General features: G+C 42.0%; 1 protein-coding gene across 3 annotated transcripts; it reads left to right on the top strand.

The window, feature by feature from the left end:
• The first annotated feature begins 939 nt into the window (after positions 1-939).
• Positions 940-20,171, top strand: mafgb (v-maf avian musculoaponeurotic fibrosarcoma oncogene homolog Gb). 3 transcript variants are annotated; one of them, XM_038714140.1, is made up of 3 exons: positions 940-1,372; positions 14,588-14,653; positions 14,742-20,171. In XM_038714140.1, exons 2-3 carry the CDS (start codon positions 14,618-14,620, stop codon positions 15,225-15,227), a joined length of 522 nt encoding a protein of 173 aa, XP_038570068.1. In that variant the 5' UTR covers positions 940-1,372; positions 14,588-14,617; the 3' UTR covers positions 15,228-20,171. The 3 variants fall into 3 exon arrangements, with proteins under 3 accessions (XP_038570068.1, XP_038570069.1, XP_038570067.1); XM_038714141.1 differs by lacking the exon at positions 940-1,372 and adding an exon at positions 1,398-2,041; XM_038714139.1 differs by lacking the exon at positions 940-1,372 and adding an exon at positions 11,900-14,426.
• Positions 20,172-20,314: the final 143 nt, after the last annotated feature.

Below are 20,314 nucleotides of genomic sequence, written 5' to 3'. Positions count from 1 at the left end.
CATGTCAACTTGCAAGGTACAGTTCTAGAGGATTTCTGCACACACGCCTTAATGATGCTCATCTAACATGCGCAGAGGTGTGTATGAGTGAAGGGGATGCTGTCTGTCCTCTGTGAGGTGGTGGAACAAATATTTCAGAAGTAAAAGCAGCAGTACAATAAGTAAAATACTCAATTACAAGTGCATGTGGAATATTACATGAGTAAAAGTACAGACATCATCAACAAAAAATATTTAAGTATCAAAAATACTCTTTTATATAGAGTTATTATATTATTGATTGGATATTATTAACATAGAAGCAGCACTTTAATGGTGAGGAGAGGTGAACTATACTTCATATACTGTAATGGTGCTTAGTTTCTTTCCACTACAGCCTATGAGTTACCTGTATAATGAGCATTTATACACTGCCGTGTTTCCTCAGTAGGATGTTACCTCTTCTCAAAAGCTTGCTTTTATCTGTAGTCTGGGCATCGGTGGCTCTTCATCATGAAATGATAAGAAACACATCTTCCTCCCCTTATCCAGACTTTGCTGATAAAAATGCCTGGAGTTCCTTCGGATGAAAAATGGTTAATAGATCTGGAAAACACAAGTTTAAACCTCCCCCATATGCAATGATAATTCTTTACAACTTCATGGCCTCAAGAAAAATGGTAAATATCTATTGTGACAGTCAGAAACTTGTCACTTTTGGTGCATCATGTCCTCCTTTTAGAGGAAGTACAACTGTGATATAAATCTATGTGTCACTTAGATGTTTTTAGATCATCAGGTTAAAAACAAGGACCTGTAGGCTATAGAAATGTCTTGTGACTTTTTGTGTTACAGTATCTGTACTTATGCACCTTTTTCCACTTTGAAATTGCATGATGTTGTCTTTATTTTAAGGAAATCACAAAAAAATCAAATGGTGGACCAATACAGACCACATTATCTTCAGAGTGACAACACCAGATCTTTTTTTTTTTGTTCCATCTCTTTTGTTGGAGCCAATCGGTAGTTGAAATGTTAGCCCTAAGTTTAGACATGTGCACAGAGGCGGGGCCATCCTGTCACGCTCTCCACGCTGACTGTTGTTAACACAGTCCATCACACAGTAGTAGTGTCTCGTGTCTCTTTAAATGCGGGTTGCGTAGATCCTTCATGAATGAAACCATGTGATCCAAACATCATTTGACGTCTGGCGCCTCCGACCACAGACTAAAAACAAGCCAGGAAGGAGTGGATATATCTAGAGAGCCGCGAGAAGGCGTGAGAGGAAAAAACATTTTTTTCCAACTGTCTCTCTCCGCACCGGGTCGACCTACCATCGGCGAACCCCAACCTCCGAGGGTGCGGTGGGCGAAAGGCGCCGGTTTGACTTCTGGTGAGTCAGCTTTGTCGAAACCAAAACTGAAATTATTATTTTAAAAGTGCTGAATATAATAGAGGTGGTGTTTTGCTGAGTGTGCACGGTCACCGCCGCTGCAACACCGCCGTTTCCGCTTGTCCCGGTATGCGCCGCCGCCGCCGCCGCCGCCGCGCTGTCTCCCGCTCAGCCGAACTGAGCGACGCCGCTGCCGTTTAAAGGGCAGCAGTCCGGTAGTGCTGAATCATCACGAACCAGTTGTCGTCCAGACCCGTACTACACGCGCTTCCGAGACCGGGTCTGGCGCTGGAACAGCCACGCCAACCGACCAACCGGCGATTTCATAACAACGCAGACAAAGGGGGCGTACGGCTGTCAAGCTCAAACAAGAAGCCATGTGTCGGAATTAGAAGACCGTGCGGGGAGTCCGAGTAGGCTCACAGTGCCGCTGGTATGGCCGGGGATCCCCTTGTATTGTGGCTACTGACTGTCTAGATATTTAGAAAGCAAGAGGAGCTAGATGAAAAACAATAACGTAGAGACTAATAACTTAGGACACCCTGGATAACAACACCTCACCGTTAGCTTCCTCGACTGTCCTCTGCTCGGGGTGCTGAAGCGGCAGTGGCGGACACAGACTGGAGCCGCTGTCGCTTCACACACTGACCGTCTGCTGCCTCTTCACAGGTAAGATGGCCAGTCAGCTGTTCGGTAGGTGTGCGGGAATTTTATTTGCGTGGCGGAGGGTTTTACTGACTCTTGAGGTAACCCCCCATCCACTCGCTGCCTGCTTATTTAGCGGTGTGAAAAGCCGGCGACCACAATAAACCGCGGCTGTCATCGTGGTGCGTTAGTAACTGTCAAACGTCCACCGGCTGGATCATGGCCGTTGGTGAGAGGGCAGCGGCTCAGTGTTAGACAGGCCTTCTTTACTGCAAGTACGTTTAAACGTTAGCTCACACGTTTTAAGTGACTTGTGCTGTCGGTTCAAACTGAGAGAATCGGTCCGTTTCCCTCCGTCCGTACACCGGCTGGGCTCGCCACAGAGATGCTGATTCATCACAACGTTGTTATTTCTCAACGTTTGCGCGAGCAGAGCGGAGGCATGAGGGAGCCATGGCAACATGGCACCGGCGGCGGGCGGGCGGACAAAGGTCTGGCGCGAGGGAAGGAAGAGCTTGGTTTATATTGGGGGGGCTTGGCTCTGAAATAAACAAATAGTGGCTGTTGACGTGTTTATGGGATAATTAGAGCTCATGTGGGCTGATGAATGGGTGTTTAAGATGTCAGCTGTGCTAAATTAGTTCATTTTTTAAGTTAGGTTTGGTTATTCAGCGGGCTTAAATAGGCATTTTTCAGTCAAACTGGATTTTATGCTGTAAATTATTTAGTTGCCTTATCTGTATTTGCTTTGGGGTTATGACTTGAATGTATTCAAGCCCAAAAACATTTTCACTGTCACAACCAATGATAATTGCTGCCTTTTTATATCAGTGACCACACTCACTTTTTTGTGGAAAACCTTGTATGAAAGTCTATGAATCAAAAATTAGCCTTGTGAGTGAATATCTTTAAAGGTATTTGGACAAAAACAAATGAAGGCTGGAAAGGGGTCACATTCCCATGGCAGTTAATGTTGAAGATTGATTGCTCATGAACCCACACACAGACTTGTGCTAAAAAAAGAAAGCACCTCATTGCCTTGCAACAGAATATCCTCTGATTGATCTCTTGTAGATGGGCCATTATCTGCTGCCAGGTAGCAGCCTATGAGCATTGCAACTCTTAAACACTGACGAGTAATAGGGAAGCTCTGTGGGCTCTAGAAAAACAGAAACTTCACCCCCTAATGACTCCATATCAGCAGCTTTAGTTAGTGTCAGCACTCTGCAGAGTGTATCAAAAGTATGTAGTAAGCAAGTTGGCAAGTACTGTAATAGAGGGTCATAATGATGAAACAGTTGTATCAGTATTGGAGAGAAGAATACCCACCAACCCCCCTTACTGTCTTTCTCTCTCTCTCTCTCACTCACTCACTTACTCACACACACACACACACACACACACACATACACACACACACGCGCTCTTCCCCCCATTTCCTTTTCTCATTGCGTGTACACACACACACACACACACACAACCAAGGGGCTAAACTTTTTTATACTTGGTATCAGTATTTAATCAGTGCTTGAAGTGCATTTCTCTGTCAAGTACTTTCCCCATCCTTCCCTGGTGTTCACGGTAATTGAACGCTGACCAATGCTTATGTGTGCAACTTTGCTGATGGTGGCGGAGCGGCAAGGCGTGCGGAGCAAGGGGGATGAAGGAAGAGGGAGGAAGAATGAGAGATGGGATTTGCGGAGAGATTGAGAACAAGGACCTTTTTGTCTTCAAGGCATTCCCTTGAAAATGCTGAGGCGAAGCAAATGCGCTCTCGCTTGACAGATGGCGTTTTCACTTGTTACTTACCACAGCTAGTTTCTTTGCCTTGTCGTGTGAATGTGTGTGTGTGAAGAGAACAGGAGATATAAAAACACCTATAAGATGCTGCTAACATGTAGTTGCTTTAGGGCTGTGTGTCTGTAAGCACTAAGGTTAGGTGTGTGAGAGCTGCACTTACAAGATGTGGAAAGAAGATGAAGCAATGAGAAGTCATTTAACCATCAGCTGGCCTTTACAACATTTTGCACTTGGTCGTTGATTCCTTTCCATCCCTTAACGCTGTCTGAAGCTTCTGTCTTCAGGAGAAAGTCCTAAATAATGAGTGTCACATCACTGTTTTACCACACTAGAGGAGAGAGTGTGTGTGTGTGTGTGTGTGTGAGTGCTCATATCGTTTTTGATTCTCTACATGTACAGTGGTCATGTTGATGTAACACTGTGTAAAACCTCCTCTAGATGTGTGAGGAAGGAAGTTGGGACAGGAGCTCCTGAGCTAGGATAAGTGTTTAAATACTTCTGGATGGAAGAGATCCACTAATGTTGAGAGCTGAAACCATTAGCTCAGTCAATTAGAGAATTGATCAGCAAACATTTTTTGATTTGTTGAAAAATATTATGATAGTAAAGTGAATATCTTTTGGGTTATAGACAGTTTTTTTGGCATTTTATAAGCCAATCTATTATTGAGAAAATAATCACCACATTAATCAGTGATGAAAATAGTCAACCCCATATTCCATACCAAGTAGGGGTTTGAAAACATCTTACATTTTATTTTAGGCTGCAACTAACTCTTTTTTGGTAAATCGTTTAGTCTATGACAGGTCACATAATTACCGAAGGTAAGATCTTCAAATGTTATATTGTTCTATCAAAACTCCCCAAACCCCAAAATATTCAGTTTACAATGATATGTGACAAAGAAAAGCAGCATATCCCCTCATTTGTACGGAAGCCCTAAGCAAACATCGATTCATATTTTTATTTTACTCCATTTTCCCGTGATAACGAGAGAATTATCTCATGATCTCGAGATAACGACTGTTGTTTTCTCGTGATAACGGGATCATTTTCTCGTGATCTCAAGATAACAAACCAGCTGAATACAGGGGCCGGCAGGTGCGTTTCTTTACGATAATTTTCGTGTCAATTTGCTGAGTCAGCATTTAGCTCAGTTGGTAAAGCGCAGGACTTGCATCCCAAGGATTGCAGGTTTGAGCTCTGCTCTCTGCAAAGTTTATTCTTCTTTTGTGTGTTGTTTTTTTTTTTATCATTCTCTTCAACAGAGTTGTTAACAAGAGATTCAGGGGAATCCAATCACACATTTCTCTGAAATAGCCGTCAGCAAACGTGTAGTTAAATGGATTCCATTGAATGAGAAGCGGATGAATTTCCTCTGCCTGGGAATGATGGGGAAATGAAAAGTCCATAGGTTGATGAATGTGGACCAATCGCCGGGATGCGCACACTCCAGCACGTGATAAATTGTGAGCATGTGAATCAGTCTTCTTCATAACAACTTTGTTGAAGAGGATTTTGAAAAAGATTTTTTTTTTTTTAAAGTTGGTCTTCAATGAGGATCAAACTCACAATCTTAATACTACAAGACATATACCTTACTCACTGAGCTAATCAGTGACAATAAAACCAACTTGAAATTACCAATAAGAAACATTCTTGCCAACCCCTGTGTTAAACTACTGTTTTGTTATCTCAAGATCACAAAAAAAAAATTATCCCGTTATCACTGGAAATGGAGTAAAATAAAGAGATGAATCGGTGGCCGCTTAGGGCTTCCGTACATTTGAGAGGCTGGAATCAGAGAATATTTGGCGTGTTTCTCTATTTTGCTTGAAAAATGACTGAATTGATTAATTTGTGATCGCAACAGTTTTGATCGATTAATCAAATTGTTTTGGCTCTAGTTTTATAAGATGTTAAAAAGGGATGGTTTCATAACCAAATGTTGTGAAGCCAAATGTTTTGTAAACTTGTCTTACTGACAGCAAGTAGGGTATCATACCTGCTGGCAATCAGTGCCAACTCCCCGAACTCAACAGTTTTTGATCCTCGGTGTGCTGGACACATTCTAAGGTGGTGGTTAATGATGTTTTGATACTAATGCACAGCATTATATTGTAACATATTCCTGCTGTATTGTTTCTACATCCATCCCTGATCTGGCACTGCCAGAAGGCAGCATTTATTGCAGAGCTATCGTGCTGGATTGCATTAGATTGCGCAGGTGTTCTCAATATTGTGTCCACCTCGTGTGTGTGTGTGTGTGTATGCATGTTTGTGGAGATAATTTCTGAGTAGCGCCTGCATGTTTATGATCTTGTTTACTACTGGGATCCATTTCAGAAAAGTCTTGTTATGTTTGCAAATTTCTGAGAGTGAGAGAAGTTGAAAAGAGAGAAGTAAAAGCAGGAATAAAAGACTGAATTGAAGAGTGGGTGAGGGAGAGGCAGAGAAAAGGAAGCAGTGGGGCAGATCAGATCAATAGTTGAATGTTTTTTCTCCACAGTAATGATGAAATATGGTGTAAGCAGATCTGGTGCATAATCATTGCTGTGCTGCTGTTTTTCCTGCTTCCATGTGAGTGTGCCGCTTGTCCTTTGTGCACCCTCCCTCCAGAGGTGTTTTGACTCCTTATTTACATAACCTCCCTGAGAACAGAAAAATATAGGAAATCAAGATAAATCCCATTGCAACATGCACGACAAGTCTAAAGGATTAGGAAACATGTTTAAGATTAGTGGCCCAAATTTACTGCTCCAGCCTTCTGTCCCGAAGTGGTTGTGGTGTGTTCAAACACCAATATTACAAAGCTGCTTTTCGATATCAATAATCTCTCTATGATCAGAACTCTTTGAGTCAAGTTCTTGTGTTTTCGTTCAGACGACCTTTGGGTTTATTTTGGAGCTTTTTGAGACGGCTTCTGTTAGAGGAGACCACTCATTCACACACAAATAAACACGCACAGAAATGATTTTGTTTTGCATGCAGTGTTGAGATATTGAGAATGTAGCAGTGGAGATGCAAGGCCCTGGTAACAGGAGTATCCGTACCAGAGGTTTTCTACCGGTTGCATCATCTCTATGCGCTAAATTGCCGCATTTTTTAACTGCAGTGTGACGATACCAGAATTGTGGTATGAATTTCTGAATCTTTTAAATAAAAATCAAATAAAAACACACACACAACATGGATCAATGCCAGGGAGCAAAGAGAGGGAACAAAGATTGTGTGTGTGCGCCTCAAATGCGGCGCCAGCTCTTTGCCTTCACCTGTGGCGTTAAATTATTATATATAACAGTTCTCCACCAAGTTTGGAAACCACACATCAGAGCTGTGAAACAAAGCAGGTGCATCTTTAAAATCAAATCACCTTCAGATTTATGGAATGTGACTGATGGCATGGTGCATTGGTTTCTGGAGTCAGGTTGAACTTTTTAACCATCACACCTGATTATGTCTATGCATGTTGATCCTTGAGCTCTCTGGATGGTGATTCTTTTTTAGTTTTCTCATACTGACAACTAAAATATCTCAGGAGCCTTTTTACTCAACCCTCTCTGTGTCTGTTCGTAGACAAAGCTGACTAGGGCTGCAACTCATTTTCATAGTCGATTATTCTCTGTCAGAATGTCAGAAAATACTGAAAAATATCCACCACAAGGTGACATCTTTTGATATTTTGTCTGACCAACAGTCCAAAACCCCAAAGACATTCAATTTACTATCACAGAAGTATTAATATATAATAATAATAATAATTAATAATATATGTAGAAATATTCACATTTAAGAAGCTGGAATCAGCCTTTTGCTTAAAAAATAACGTTTAATCCAAATTGTTGTTGATGAATTTTGTGTTGTTCGATATCTCTAAAGCTGGAAGACGATAAACAGATTTGTTCCACGGACCACCTCAATTTTCTGTCATCTTTTGTACTGGAAAAAGCAGAAATACATGTGGGGGATGCAAAAAGTTCACATACAAAACATCTCAGTTAGTTTCTTGGAGGAGATGAGGAAAAGGCCTTTTATCTGGATAAACTAAGTTTGTAGCATTTCTCTCTTCTGTTTTTGAGGCACAAAATGCACTTATTTGAAATTTTCCATGTAAACATATATGTTTTTTATATTTATAACATTCAAATGGATTTCTGATGTTTGATACATAGTGGTGTCTTGTAATCCCATGTGGGATGAACCAAATGTTTGGCCTGAACTGGAAAGGAAAAACAAACTAAACTAACTGTAGAAAGGAAAAGAGACCTCATTACTACATGAGAAGAGTTAATGAGAGACTATGGCCCTGAGTGTATTGAGCCACATTGTCATACCATCGTAAACGAATGAAAGCTAGTGGGAAACCTTTAAATGGTCACCAGGAACGTCCCACCCGCGAGCTACAAACACGTCTCTTGTTCATCTCTGCTCCTAAATGTTTGCCAAAAGGTTTCTGATGATATTTCCTCATTAATGTGACTGATAATCACGCACAGAAACTTTCTGAAGTTAGTATTGCTGACGGGGGATGTACAGTGTTGGGAGGGGAGGGGGGTAACTTTGGTGAACTTATAGCTGTCTCTTTGTGTTTGTTATTCACACACAAAGAGAGAACCAACTTAACCTACGGGACATGGTTTCTCTCCTCTTTCAAAAAGCACTCATGAAAAAAGAAAAAGGAGCCAGTGCTCAATTGCCTGACAGTGCAGGTTTTTTTGCTTGTGTTGGAAAATTTGTCATCACACTCCGACTTACTACCTGGAATGGGAAAAACGTGTCGACGCCAGGACTTTTTCTCGCCTTTAATAACACACTTGCACAAACACTGTCTTGCGCACACTTAACCAGCACCCACACACACACACACACACACACACACACACACACACACACACACAATACCCTTTTTGAACTCTCAGAAAAGTGTGAAAGTGATCACTCTTCTCTCTCCATGTATTATAATATGTATATGAGGGGCCAAACTCATGGATCCTTTACAACTCTTCTCCTTCACTTTCCCTGTTTTCTCCATCTCCTTGGCTCCCTTCTCTATCATGCTTATTTCACGCTCTGCATAACTCCCAGTTAATAGCTTCCTGCTCTTTCCGCACACACACACACACACCCCTCAAACTGGTGTCTTTTCTCCCCCCTCCTCTTCGTCACCTAGTGTTGTAGTCAAGACCGCCCAAACCGAGACCAAGTCAAGAGCAAGACCGAGAGAGGGCGAGACCGAGTCAAGACCAAGACCAGTTCCCCACATTACATGACACATAATAAAATGTGGAATGAGATCATAGGTACTTCTCAAATTGATCTTAAAGATCCACATTCCCATTAAAACACCCACATAGAAACAGTAAGAGCTGAAATCAACGTAAGCATCTTTATTCAACACTTTTTTCCACGCTTACCATCGCGGGGAGGGGTCGTTAACGGTAACAACACTTTTTTAATTAGGGTTATTGGTTGCATTTAAAGCAGTACATTTTATATCCAATCAAAGTTAGGATGTTAACAAATAAATCAGACAATGCAAAAGCTATTTGTTGATATCCTAGAAGTTATGGTATTGAAATAAAATCCAGAGTCCTCAATGACCGAGACAAGACCGAGTACAAATGCGGTCAAGTGCGACCAAGACCATCAAAAAGTGGTCTTAAGACCTGTCTCAAGACCAAGACCGGTCTCGAGTACTACAACACTATCATCACCCTCTCTCCATGGCCCCGTATCTTCGCTGTGACCCTGCCCCCTCTCTGTACAAAGGTTGCCATTATCACCAATCTGATTCCTAATTTCCAATTAGCCTCGACACAGCGTTCATCGTTATTTATTTAACAACTCCCTCAACACCCTCGGCCCACAACAGATCAGCGTGCACGAGAACTGCTCCCTCTTTGTTTTTTTATTTTAACAAAAGGCACGATGGACTGCAGCCAGGAGCCCAGTTTTGTGGCGCTCTGAGGTTTTAATTCACACTCCCTACATGTTTCTCTCTTTAAGTCTCTCCATCATGTCCTCCATGTGTCTAACTGTGTGTCTTCACTGCCTCACTCGGCTGCCGTTCTTTGTGTTCTCCATTATTGCTCAGAGAGTTGCTTGAGGGAGGAGGCGCCGTTCTGGCAGTTGTTATGTTGGGATTATTCAATAAAGACAGACTTTCCACTGTCTCACAAACGACTCTTACAATCTATTCTTGATCATTCTCTATGCTAGCTTGTTTATGCTCGTGTACACCCACACACATCAGCCCCCGGGTCGTTTGTGAAGCTCCTAATCTGGCTATTTATTTTCCTTTGTGTGTTCATGTGTGTGTTTGTGTGTGTGCAGCAGGCCAACAGCTTTTAAGTAGGAAGTCTCTTTCTAAGAAATTCGTCTGTGTGTGGCTCTGTGCGGTAGTGGCTGGGGCTAAAGGTTCTCTCAAACAAGATTAATTAGAGCTCTGTCTGAAGCCACACACACAGTTCATCACCCTGTTCGTCTTCACTACATAAAGAGAAAGGACTGCTGCTATGTGTCTTGTGAAATTTCTTGTGCTCTTTAATCCATCTTTATAAGCCCCATGATCGCTGTGTTCACCTTCTGTCACGCTATTAGTCTTTTTTTCAGCTTTTCTCCAGGACTTGATTTGTCAACAAGACAGCATGTGAAGCTGTGTGTGTGTGTGTGTGTGTGTGTGTGTGTGTATGAGACGGCGAGCAGAATGTTGCGGAGGTGGGGGTCGGGGGTATAGAGAGATGGTCAGCAGTAGTTTCGTTGCTCTGGATCAGCTTCAGAACTTTTCTAATTGAGGTTTTAGTCGTGGTCGTTGCTGAGTTCAGGGTTTTTTTCTACCCAATCCCCCTCCATCCATTCCTCCCTCCCTGGTCACCCCCCCCCCCCCCCCCCCCCCCCACCTACTCTCTCCCCCCCTCCATACCCAACAGCTAAGCTCTTACAAATGTGTTGAGGATGCATTTTCACCCAAACCCTTTCGCACCCCCTCTTCTCTCCTCCTTCTCTGCCCCCCACACACCCTCCTGTCCTGTTCCTCCTCATCGCTGTTTCTCCCTCCATCCCCACGTCTGTCCCCCTCCTCTCCTCCCCCTCCTCACTTGCCTCTCTCTTTTTCCTCTCTTCTTTCTCCCTTGTCATTTGCACCCTCCCCGCCCCGTCCTCCCTCCAAACTCAGCATTTTTCTCGGCTGTGGGTGTGATGTCTCCGCTGTAACGCTAATCAGCTCTGGAGACGTCAGCATTCTTTCAGTCCTCTTTCACCACCACCAGCACCCACCCTTTCTCCTCCTTTCTTACCTAGTCTGTCTTCACCTTGCTATCCTACCAACTCCTCGCCCTCTTTTCTCCTCACTTTCTTATCTTTTCCTCTCTTCTAGCCGTACTTTACTCATCTCCACCACTTCTCACCTATTATTCATCCCTGTCCCCCATGTCCTGTCCTCTGTGTTTGTTTGTGTGTGTGTCGTCTCTGCACTGTAACCGCAAGCAGCTCTGCTCTTTAGTTGTCAGCGTTCTTTCGGTTGCTCCATAAAAAATACAGCCTGCCACAGCAAAAAAGCTGTCTGTTGTAGCAACAGTGACTGTGGCATTGACCACACCGCAGCGACCACCCCGCAAGCATTATTGGAAGGACACCTCTGGCAGTTTGTGCTTGTGTAAGTGTGTTTGTACGCCCAAGATGAATGGCGTTGCCTTTGCTCAGCAGATGATCTTTAACCTGGGTGACTTACACATGGCCTGAGCTCTCAGAACAAACACGCGCACACACACACACACACACACACACACACACACACACACACACACACACACACACACACACACACACACACACACACACACACACACACACACACACACAAGTTTATTGCAGTTTTATGCTGTGGTGTAGGTCAGGTTTTATGTGGTCTAACTTTGATGAAATAGGCCCTAAACTTAATGTGCTGCTGTAAGTGTATACTAACATCACTACTACCACTAATCTAGCTATACCTTCTGTGATAATAATTTGCACATATTAAACAATTAGTTGGTTAGTCAATGGACAGAAAATTAATTGCAGATAATTTTGATAATCAGTTTATCTTAAGTCATATTTTCTTTAAGCTAAAACGCAAAACATGAATTGGTTCTAACTCCTCAAATGTCAACAGATACTTAATATCTTAAATATAATAATATTTTAAAACAAGCTATTTCAAGATGCCACCTCAGGCCCATTTTTTGGGCTAAACGATTAATTGGTTAATTGAAAATATGATTGGCCGACTTTTTACTCCGCCTTAACCCTTCTGCTACAAGAATCCGCTAATAATTAGCGCATTCATCAAAAATGAAAATAATCATAGTTGTATACCATCTGTGTATCTTTACTGATCAAATGATTTATAATTATTACAGCAGAGGACATAAAAGTAAGCCATAATATCTGAAACTAAAACATTTGCAGATACCAAAAATGCATCTGTATGGATATAGATACTAAAATTACCTTTTCTGCAGTAATTCCATTTGCTGGTTGCTTTTATCTCAGACAACAAGACATTTTAATTACGTGTTGTCACTTACGGAATAAAACCTCGGAGCCATCTACAGTACACTCAATTTCCGCACATATCAAGTGTTGTTTAGCACTTCAAACACTACACTACAGCCAACCGTTTTACGCATGTGTTTTATTGTGCCCCACTGGCATGGCGGCAGGGGAGTGTGTGTGTCTGTGTGTTTGCCAGCATGCTTTTTGTTTGTATGTAGATGGGGTTAGAGGGGGTTGGGTTTTGGGCACAGGGGAAATAAACCAGTGCCTGGCAGGAAAATAGCCTCCGATTTTGCCCTCTGTTTTCCCCCTCCCATTTCTCTTCACCAACCCCACCCCCAACAGCCACCCTCAGTCTTCACGTCTTTGATCCATCTATTGTGTGATGGTGCCCCTCCAGCTGTAGGAGGCTGCAGTGGTACATGAGGATGGAAGACATTTGTTTATTGAGAAGAAGCCTCTCTCTGTACACAGTTAAATGAAAGACTATTTAGTACTAACTGATCCATTAAAGAGCAGAAGAAGTCAAATGCTCTGAATGAAGCATTGCTGTTTCTTTTTAGTTTAAGGTTGCTGTGCGTTTGACGTGCATGCGGGATAACTTGTGTGTGCTTGTAGCGTACGTTTTCCTTTGATCCATACCTATTTATAACTGCAGGATTTGTGGCAGTGCTTGCACAAACACTCACGCACCCCCACAGACAGACAGACAGACAGGCAGAGGTGCATTGTTGGGGAGGCTCACTGGCACGCTCGGGCCTTTTTGACAGAAAAGAATAAGAATGAATCAAGAACAGACGCGTTTCCTCATGTCACTTAAATTTCATCACTTCCCTAAACAAGTTGCTTTTTTAAATTACGCAACTTGTGAATGACTGAAGAAATAGAACTTATTTCCAAATCTGCTTCTTATTGTTTTAAACTGGCCCTGGTGTGAACTACATAAGAGTATAAATAGGCTCCATAAAGGGAGGCTGTCTTTGATTGGCAAATTGGTTTAAACTTCTGATTCAGCAGTATCAGTTGTGGTGGCATGTCTTTTTATGCTTTGCGGACAAATGCATTTCACCAGTCAATCACATGCGTGCACGGTCTCACGTTGGCCCCTCTCGTGCCCTGCAGGCTTTGCTTTACCTGCGGCTATATTTTGGGTAAAACCTCACCCTTTAGTAAAGCAGTTAGACAGTTGTAAGGGGTGCAAGAAACAAAACAAATAAGGGGTGTATAAAAAGTGACAGAGGAGTGCAGAAATTTTGCATGGCAGTAGAGGAGGGGGTTGAGAGAGTGAGATCAGGAATCTGCTGAGTCATTATGACTGGTCTCATGATGATCGCTCAGCAGCAGCAACAATAGCTGCACTTTATCGCACAACACACACACACACACACACACACACACACGCGCGCACACACACACACACACACACACACACACACACACACACACACACACACACACAGGTCTTAGAGATGAGAGCCAGACCAACGCACCATACAAAGCATCTCATTGAGAGCTTGTGGAGATGCTCATCTGTGGAGCTGTGCGCTCTAAGGACTGATCTCATCTTTTGCACTTCCAGGCTCCCTCTTTGTTGACTTCTGATTCACACTGTTTTGTCTCCATCCTTTTGTCTCTTGTTTCCACTTTGGTAGAAATGCGTTCACATCATTGTATTTGGTTTGCCTTTATTCCTAGTGGCTGTGGGTCTATATCTGTTTTTCTACTTCTCTCCAGTCTTTATACTGCCGTGTGTGTGTGTGTGTGTGTGTGTGTGTTTAGGGCTCTAACAGTTGGTTTTCCCCTGGAGTCCTTCCCACAAATTCTACCACTTCCTCTTCTTTCACATTCATTACATTCCTATTGGCCTATCGCCAACCAATAAGAGTTCAACAACACAAGGTTAGTGGGCACTGTCAGTGTAACCACCAGGAAGCAGGAAGTCAGGAAAATTCTAAGAAAGGTTTGGGTGTCACTTTCACTCATACACTGTGACACAGATGCATACTCATGTAACATGCTCACACAGCAGTGCTCCAAAAGTAGATTTCCATGTGGTATGTCTCCGCTGGTCCAGGTGGGTACTACTGACTCACGCTTTACTAATCTCATAGAAACATTGTTCTAGATGGTCTTTTTTTTATTGCTATTACTCTGTTAACTGGCTTTACGCAGAACTTCAGCTGTCTTATATGTTGTTTCTTTGCTCATGGTCTGTACTCTTTCGCGTCTTTGTAGGTCTGTTCAGAAGGGCAAGGCTCTTGTGGCATGACGACGACTAACAAAGGAAATAAAGCCTTGAAGGTAAGAGCATGTTTTACACTGAATTCTCTGTATCTGATATGCTGTTCTGTCTCTGTCTCACTCCCCTTGCTCCTCCTGTTTCCTCCAGGTGAAGCGTGAGCCGGGAGAGAATGGCACCAGCCTCACAGACGAGGAGCTGGTGACCATGTCAGTGCGGGAGCTGAACCAGCACCTCAGAGGGCTCACCAAAGAAGAGATCCTGCAACTGAAACAACGGCGGCGCACCCTGAAGAACCGGGGCTACGCCGCCAGCTGCCGGGTGAAGCGGGTCACCCAGAAGGAGGAGCTGGAGAAGCAGAAGGCCCAGCTGCAGCAGGAGGTGGACAAACTGGCCAATGAGAATGCTTCGATGCGCATTGAGCTGGACGCTCTGAGGTCCAAGTACGAGGCATTACAGACCTTCGCCAGGACCGTGGCACGGAGCCCCACTGTCGGGGTTGGGGTTAGGCCTGGAGGGGGAGGAGGAGGGGGAGGGGTGCCGTCATCAGTCATTGGTCCACTGATACCGGGGAAGGTAGCAACAGCGACGAGTGTGATCACAATAGTGAAATCAAAAACAGATGCACGGTCTTGAGGGAGCGAACGATAGATGAGGGTGTGTTGGGGGTGGAGTCATTCTTCTTCTCTGCTGGCCACCTCTCCTCCACCTGCACTGACTTCAAACAGCTGGGCAGCCTTGATCAAACCGCCTCAGCATGTTCCCGTCACCTGTCTCACATCAGTGCAGGTGAAGGAAAGCATGGAAGCAGAGGAAGATCATTGAGACTCTGATGATGCAAGCCCTTGGTCAGCGCATGATCATTTAGCACAGGACAGATACACAGGGTTCCTACAGTCACTGAAAGCCTGGAAAAGAATTTGAGATTAGTTTTATTCCAGGCCAGGCAGGGGGAAAAAAGATTTTAAAAAACGTAAATGTCCAAAATACTTTGGAAAAATCATGCAATTTTGTTCAGTTGCCATTTACGTCAGTCAAGTGTCAAGTTTTACCGCTGGTAGATCTTCATATGCGTAATAATCCCATCAAACGTTTGCACACTAGATTTGAAGTTTGCCAGAACGAAGATATAGAACATTTAAATTTGCTACAGCAACACAAATATATTCTAACACATGTGTTATACATATGTAATAGAATCAGGAGGACAGTATTGATGTGTTAGTTATAGGAAAGTTGTTGGATTAGATTGTTTTGGGTCCCTGACTTCCAAAAGAATAGATTTCATGTGACCTGCTAATTTCAGTGGCTGCAGAGAAATCCCATCTTGCTCCACCTAGCCAAGAACCTTTTCAGAAAAGTACTATAGAAAAATATATATTACACAATGGTGGTACCTGTATTTCTACTGTTTTGTACTTTGTTGTCATTCACATGAGGTCCAAAGTGTATTCTCTGTGTGTCAATTGTTATATATCAGGAATTCTGTGATATTCTGTGGCGCGTGTTCGTTTTGGTATTGCTATATTTACTTAGCTGTATTTTTTCTACGGCCTCTTCACTTTCTATGTCCAACTCTCTTTCTCTTACCTATTCTTTCTCTGTCCTTCCATTTATCAATTCCAATTGGTTACCAATTATTACACACAGTACTTCCTGGATCGAACAGAGAGAGCTGGGGGGGGGGTAAAAATATATTCAAGAAAATTGGAAGGGCTAGTGCCTTGGTCTCCTAAAGATATGCATCAATAAGAAGTCAAGAGGACATTGTGGAAGGATGGTGGAGATTCGATGCAGGTGTTTGCTTAAAACCTGTGTTTAATAGGATACACTGACCAATCAGGGATCAGGTTGTAACAGCATTTAACTCTCGCTGTGCGTTGTTGTATGAGCTGTGTAGTACCCATCAGCAACACCCATTTTTGTGACTTGACAGTTCATGTACTTGCAAAACAGGAGCCTGCAGTTAGCCTAATTGTCTTGCACAAAATTTGCTTTTATGGAAAGGTAATATATCGGTTTTATGTAAATTACTTAGTTCACATGTTTATGAATTTGATTGGATACTGACTCAGAAATCTAGGTTTTTAACCTACAGCAAAATGTTTGCTTCAAATCAAAGTGGTTAACAGTGCATTCCTTGTGCTTTTAACCACAAAGCTCACTGTGCACAAGTGTAAATGTGATTACTGACAACGCAGTCAGCCAGGAAGGATCGCAAAGATGCTTCTCAGAATTTGCAGTCACATAAATGGGATGCCATTTCACACGAGTTTTACCATAAAAGTAGTCGTATATGGTGTTGTATACTCAAAGAATCTTTGTCTCTGTATGATAGTCTGGAATTTTATAAAGACAATTATCTTTGCATCATTTGTAATGACCTGTAAAAAAACAAAACAAAAAACAAAAAAGGGTATAACAAAATCTGTTTGATATACAGTATTTCTCTATTTTGCAATTGTACCAAAAGTGGCTTAACTACTGAATAGCTTTGTTTTTTCTCTAGTGACTAGGCACGTGTGTGTAACCGTGAACTAGCGTGTGGTGTGCTGTGTAAGTATGTGACGAGGTAACTATAACGTTCACTATTTCATAGATAAGACTTTGATCCTTGTTTGAGTTCAGGCCGAAGCGGGTGAGGACACCGTGGGTAACTGCACTGTTTCGCTAATCATAAAATCTTTGTCCTCCTGGCCCTATCATTCAGCTCCCACACTGCAGGCCGTGTGTTTATACATTTTAAGTTCACCTTGGCAGACCCATTTTCCGTATTTCTGAACAGGCCTTTGTGGCTTCCTTTTTGGTTGTTGCAGTGTTCAAAGCTCGTTATTGCAGACAAAATGACCAATGAGATGAGGAAGTGTTTTGGTTAACCCCACTAGCTTTGTGTATTCAGGTCATCTGGCAAGATGTGAAACTCAACAAGGGGCCTTCATGGCTGCATCACCCCTACTCCTTCAATAAGTTATTTTTGTAGTATGTGATAAAGGTATTTGTTTTTGCTGTGCACATTTTATATCGTTATGTGTATATATATAATGTTGTTTATATTTTGTTTGTTTTGGAACTGTTTTGTGAGTGTGAGGGAAGTGAAGCAAATTTACGTATTTGGTGTTTTATGAAGTGAAAAATGTATTCTGCTATTTAATGGTTTGTCTGTCAAACAGTTTGTTGTTTTTTTTAACTATGAAAACCTGATTTAAGAGGAGTCATTTACTGAAATAGAAGCAATTATTATTGATACAAAACAGTACATACATGCAACCTTTTACCTGAACCGCTACTTTTCCACTGTGAAGAAAAAAAGGGGTTAGCTAGCCTACTGCTGTGCAGTTATGAAGATTAGTGAGATATGTGTTTATCTGAACCCTATGTCAGTATAAAATATGATTCAAGCAGCTGAACAATGAGCAAACGCATTGGAAGGAAAATTGGTTTGAGATTTTAAAATATTATTTCTCCATTATCTTTACACTGATAACCATTTGCAAGTTCAGTCAACCATGAAATCAGAGAGCTATATAATTTATTTTTTTAAATGTCTTATCACAAGAATGATATTCAGCTACAAGCACATATAGGTATCACACCCAGTATATTTCTGTATGTGCTCTATGTTAAAAAAGGGGTTCCTGTTTTAAGGTCAGAATACTATCATTCGATTTTCTACTGGATAATTCTTTCAATTCTTTCTCTATTTGTCATTCTGTTGCTTCCTGCACGACTTTACGTTTGCACATTGAATTCAGTTTTTTCTTTGCTGGCACGTCCTGTGTGGTGTGTGTGTGTGTGTGTGTGTGTGTGTGTGTGTGTGTGTGTGGTCGCCGTGGTATAAAATAAGTTGTGTCGAGTTGAAGCAAAATATGAAACTTCCTGGTGCTTGTCAAACTGTACGTACTGTATGTGCCACTGTCACAAAATGTGTCCCCACCTAGTCTGTGTTTTTGTGCTCCCTTGCTTGTAAGAGATGCATACTGTGTAAACATAAATGTGTGGACATGGCGGCTGCTCTAATAATGCAAACTGCGTAAAAATTAGACCTCCTGCCACACGGGAGCAGTGATGCTATCGTAGTCGTCATGTCAATTTGTCTGTTTAATAATTGCAGGTAGGCCTACAGCGCAGTGTGACAGGGTGAAAGTGCTTATAGTGTTGAGCGATTTATACTTTGTTATAAATGTCAGGTGTCTGTTTAAATCTGGCTTATGTGATGCTTTTTCAGCGCCACTTAACAAATAACTGTGAAAATACGAAATCATCAAAAATGTTTCATCCATTTCCGATTGAGAAGTGGACAAAATGCAAAATACAGTAGCTGTCATACAAGGCCTGCTGTCGCACTGAAGAGGATCATTATTTTTTGTCTTCCAGACTTGAATATGTTGTGGTTGTTGTGTTTTCCTCCTAATATTTGCTCAGCAGACGTGATCAGCCGACAACAGTGACCTTTAGTGATCGTCAGACAGGGCAGCTTTGTGGCTTTTCATAACAGAGTTTACGAGCTTGTAAGACACGCTTACCTTATTTTCCTCTGCCAGTACGGGGGTCATACCCTTCTTTATGGAAAGATATTTCATCACAAACCCAAGCAACTGCTCCTAAACCGCGTTCATAAATATTTTACAGAGGCAGAAAGGAGTGGTGGAGACACTTAACATTTCCCCACTCCTCTTATCCTATCCCTTTTTACAAAGTGTCAGCGAGTTAACGCAGCAGGCTTCCAAGCCCTTCTTCAAAACATCAGATACTTCTAGAAGATGCAAATCATTAACTACTTGTCTTGCTGCTCAGCCAATCTGCATGTAGTCATTCAGTCACTTTCCTGTGTAGTGAATCATGCCACCGGACTCTAAGAGCCCTTTCACCCACCTCCAATGCTGATCGATGAGTAAATGAACCAAGGATTCCTTTGATCGTTTGTTTGGTGTTTTCATCAATAATAATGTTTGTCTTGCCTCCCCAGTTACCCTCTTCTTATGCTCTCTCTTATTCTCTCTGTTGCCCTTATCAGTTGTTGAGCCTCCAACATAAAATTCCTACCCAGAGTTTGGGTATCATTTCAATTTCTTTTTCTTTTTGCTGTAACAGTCTGCCTCTAATTTTTACCCCTGATAACGTTTCTTTCCATCAAACCACATGTGTCTGCTGGAGAGCATTCGGCCGGGTTACTCATAGAAGATTTTTAAAGTACATAATGGTCCGTTTGAAGCTATAGAAAAGTTGTGAGTTTGTGTGAATATGGCGTAGCCTATTCAGAAAAGCCCTTGTAATAGAGAATTCTGTGTTTTGTAATATTTCTGTATCGGGTGTAATTATTCTACGACAGTATACTTTCTATGGGAAAATACTTAAAATGTGACAGTCTTTGTAAGTATTTAACTTCAACTAAATTATTGTACTTATTTTGCAATTTGTAGATACGTAAGTGATGATGAAAAGGTATTGGTAATCATGAAATTAACTGTTTCATCACCGGTCTGAAGCATCTTTTAATTTATTGATGTATATATTGTATGTTTGTTGATAAACAGCTTACTTTATTTTGTATATGACCAATAAACATGTTTTGAAATGGAACAGCTTTTGTGTGTCTTTGTATGTAATTGAGGAATATGGAAATAATAGTTAACATTGTTTTTTGTTATTAACAGGGTGCTGAGCCAAACATGAAATATTAAATATTAAACATGCTAGAAATTAAAGCCAATATATTACTGAAT

This window comes from Micropterus salmoides, unplaced genomic scaffold, assembly GCF_014851395.1.
Source record: "Micropterus salmoides isolate LMB-PRFRI ecotype aquatic unplaced genomic scaffold, ASM1485139v1 Ms_hic_scaffold_12, whole genome shotgun sequence".
Lineage (NCBI taxonomy): Eukaryota > Metazoa > Chordata > Actinopteri > Centrarchiformes > Centrarchidae > Micropterus > Micropterus salmoides.
This window is presented reverse-complemented; position numbering and strand designations above follow the sequence as displayed.

What these genes read in the sequence shown, in the direction of transcription:
- mafgb (XM_038714139.1), top strand. Translation starts at nt 14,367, where the DNA reads ATGCTCACACAGCAGTGCTCCAAAAGTAGATTTCCATGTGGTATGTCT. An exon ending in GTATGTCTCCGCTGGTCCAG is followed by an intron (nt 14,427 to 14,587) that starts GTGGGTACTACT and finishes GCGTCTTTGTAG; the next exon opens with GTCTGTTCAGAAGGGCAAGG. An exon ending in AAGGAAATAAAGCCTTGAAG is followed by an intron (nt 14,654 to 14,741) that starts GTAAGAGCATGT and finishes TGTTTCCTCCAG; the next exon opens with GTGAAGCGTGAGCCGGGAGA.